Here is a 3,542-nt window from a genome sequence, read left to right as displayed (position 1 = left end):
AATAAGTTCCCCCATTTAAAAACAAAGTAGCAATGACAAAGGGATGGTGGTAGGGTGGAGGGGGAAGGCTGTTCAAGTATGACCATCCTCCGAGAGATGCTGGATGAGAGGAAGCACCCGTTTCTGTATGCTGAGGATAAGGCATCTGTGGCTGCATAGATGATGCTCATATGGCTTTTGGAGGAGGGAAGGTGGGTAGCTGGGTGACCCTGAGGTACAACAGCAAGTCACTTCACAGATACGAAGTCCCTGAACTATGTATTGAGAGAAAACTGATACCTGAAGTTCCTCATTCATCAAGAGGACGGATGGATGACCCATGACCATAGTTCAAGTGCACTTTCTTTTCCCTTCTCTGAGGTAAGGAAGGTTTAGCAGCTCCACCGTGCAGGCACTGAGCAAAGAGGACAGCAGCTTGCTCAAGGTCACTCATGAAGTCTGTGGCCAAGCAAGAACTGAACCCATCTCTCAAGTGCCTTTCTGAGCACCCACCACTGATCATCCTGCACCTCTGTGGGATTTAGCATCCTTCACCAAGGAAGCTAATGCCTGTGGGCCATAGTGTGCGTACCAGTGGGGAAGGTAGTAGTTTTCCCCCCCACAGAACTCCAGTCCAACCCTCACATCCCAGCTCTAGCCCTACAGGAAAGGGAGCTTATCTACAGCTAAAATGTACAGCAGGTGGACCTTTTTCAGATGGCAAGAACCCAGCTAAAGCTTGCCTGCCACAGATTGCTTTAGGCAGTGGCTATGCCCAGCTGGCTGCCATCTGAGACTCCAAGAGCTTGAAGCAATCCCACAGCACTAGGAGAGGGAAAGGATAAGGGCTATAGTCTGGTCCGTCAGAGGGACCCCAGAGAGTCCAGTTGTGGACCTAGCCTTAGCAGCAAGCGAGAACTTCTGCCAAATGTCAACAGCAGTCCATAAGGCTGTGACCATGTGGTACCAGCGCCCGAAGAGGAGATCCCTTGGAACAATCTGTAGTCGTTGCAAGTAGAAATCTCTTCAGAGTATTTCCTGTGCCTCGGCACCTCTGCAGTAGCTTGCAATCTACCACCAGGTGCCTGGCTAACTCCAGCTCCTCTTCCCAGGGCATCTCTGGGCACAAGGAACCCATGGCTTCAGAGGTACTTACGAAGAGACAATCCCATCTGCTTCTGGGCTTGTGTCTTCATACTTGTAGAGACCATCCTGAATAAGTTTGTTGCAAACTGATTGTGCAACGCCCCTGAGATGGATCCTGTCCAGTGTTTCCAGCAATGTGTTCACAGAGGATCCTGTGCCCTCTTTGTTCACCCAGGTGGTTAGTATCTGCACATACTGCTCCAGTGAATCCCCACCAATCTTCTCAGCCATCATAATTTCATTTTCTGAGAGGTGAAGTTTTCTGCCAAATCTTTTCCAGTCTTTGTAGGGCACTTCTTCAGCAAAGATGTCAAAGGACTTGCGCAGAGCTGAGGAAGAGAAACCCGAGCCATAACCATCGTATAAGAACAGAGGCCATGGGGATACTGGAAGAGACCTCCCAGTCATATGCCCTGGTGAGACCGTTCCCAGAGCCCACCATGCCATCAAGAGTAACTCTTATCCCTTCCAGAAAGGTCTGGCTGTGCAGTGCTTGCTGCATGACAAGGCAAGGTGATTTTTTCCCCCTTGATTGCCTGCCAGTAGTCAGATCATAACCCAGAATCACAGAAAATAAGGGTTGGAAGGCACCTCAGTGGGTCATCGAGCCCAATCCTGTGAGCAAAGCACAACCATCCCCAGGTGCATCAGCCCAGCCAAGGCTTTGTTTAGCTAGGTCTTAAAAACCTCCAAGGATGGAGAGTCCACCACCTCCCTGGGTGACCTGTTCCCTCCTCGTGAGAAAGTTCTTCCCAGTATCTAACCTACACTTCCCTTGCTGCAGCTTGAGACCACTGCTCCTTCGTCTGTCATCTGCCACCACCGAGACCAGCCCAGCTCCATCCTCATTGCAACCAGCCTCCAGGGAGCTGAAGGCTGCTATTAAATCCCCTCTCTCTCTTCACCAGACTAAGCCTGGGCATCATCTGCCTTTACCACTGGAAGACCCTGTTAAGGGGTCCAACTGCACCCTCCCTAGATACACCTCTGCCTACAGCCCCATCACCAACACAGATCCAACCCACAGGGATTTGCAGCCCCAGTCTTACCTGTGTCACCCTTTAGACAAGGTAACAAGTGAGCTGGGGTGGTCTCTGCCCCCCACCCCTTTCTAACTGCATCAGGGAAGGTCACCAGGCCATGGCTACTTGGGGTCCCAGAGAGCCATGCCCAAAGTGACCCACATACGGTTCCCCTAGTCTCCCTGGTACTTTGCCTACTAGGCCAAAAACAAAACCACAGCTGGAGGGTCACTCCCCATCCAAAGAAGTGGGAGAAGTGTTAACATGCTGTGAATGTTGGACTAGAAAACAGAACTGTGGACTGCAAAGTTTTCCATAGTCCCTCCCAGTGCCTAGTACAAAGCAGCGGACAAGGCACAAACTTATACTCCACTTACTCTCTATCACGTCATCTCCTTCCACTGGAACCAGTTTCTTCCACCTCTTCACCTCAGGAGCTGCACTGGTCTGTACCACCTAGAAGGATGAAGCCACATACAGTGTTCTGGTCATGACATATGTTGTGCAAGACACTGGCTGCCATTAAGTAACAGAGAAGGGAAACTCCCCCTTCTTTCCCTTGTAATATTGAGACATGAATGAGATTTCTTCTGTATGATTTGCTCCCCCTGCAAGATCCGCACAAGATGGCTGTTCAAAGATCATCCCACTGAACCTGGAGACAGGCCAAGGTCAAAAAAAAAAAAAAAAATAGCAGAGCTGGAAGGAAGGGGTCATCTAGTCCAGCCTCCTGCCGCAAGCAGCATCATCCCTATCCACACCACCGCAAACAAATCCTTGCCTGTCACAGCCACAAGGCACAACACCCCATGCTGTTGCAAGTAAAGCAGGAGGACAGGCATAGGCAATGTTCTGCTGCTGCAAGAGTGGTTAAAAAACCCCTAAACAAACCATGAGTGCGCCAAGGAAGAAAGCCACGCCCCCAGCTACAGAGGAAGGCTCAAAGCCCTAGCAGGCCATACTAAAAGTCAGAGCATGGGGTAAAATCCCTTCCTGATCCCAACTGTAGCACTCAGTCTGACCCTGCGCAGAGGGGCAAAACCCTCTAGATCCCCAACCCTTCTCTCGCATAGATGGAGATGGCAGGTCCCCAACCATTCAGGGGACAGGGAAGCTAACCCACAGACAAGCCCACTGTATCAGGCATTTAAACCATCAGATAGCCTAGGATTACAGCCAGAGGGGCCCATCACAAAATGCTGTCAGCACCAGGCCCTGCACTTAACTCCTTTCCACACATATGGTGAAATACCATGCTGTTTACACTTGATTAAGCCATGGCAGAGATTTCTGCCGTCCTAAAAAGACTTGCCACCTGCACTGGCCCGTTCTGACCAAAAGCAGTAAGTCAGCAGGCATTGTGAGAAGGGGGGGGGGGGGGGGGGGGAAAAAAAA

The 3,542-nt window shown here is 50.8% G+C and overlaps 1 protein-coding gene across 1 annotated transcript in view; it reads right to left on the bottom strand.

The window, feature by feature from the left end:
- Window positions 1–481: 481 nt before the first annotated feature.
- LOC109288405 (tumor necrosis factor receptor superfamily member 10A-like) overlaps window positions 482–3,542 on the bottom strand; it is a gene marked incomplete at its 5' end in the record, with an annotated part of 7,545 nt that continues 4,484 nt past the window's right edge. Inside the window, 2 exon segments of the mRNA XM_019503909.1 lie at window positions 482–1,454; window positions 2,525–2,603. Coding sequence (XP_019359454.1) covers window positions 1,132–1,454; window positions 2,525–2,603 — 402 coding nt within the window.

This window comes from Gavialis gangeticus, unplaced genomic scaffold (assembly GCF_001723915.1).
Source record: "Gavialis gangeticus isolate Ggan-Ray unplaced genomic scaffold, GavGan_comp1, whole genome shotgun sequence".
Lineage (NCBI taxonomy): Eukaryota > Metazoa > Chordata > Crocodylia > Gavialidae > Gavialis > Gavialis gangeticus.
The sequence above is the reverse complement of the archived record's forward strand: the minus strand, read 5'-3'. Positions and strand labels throughout refer to the sequence as shown.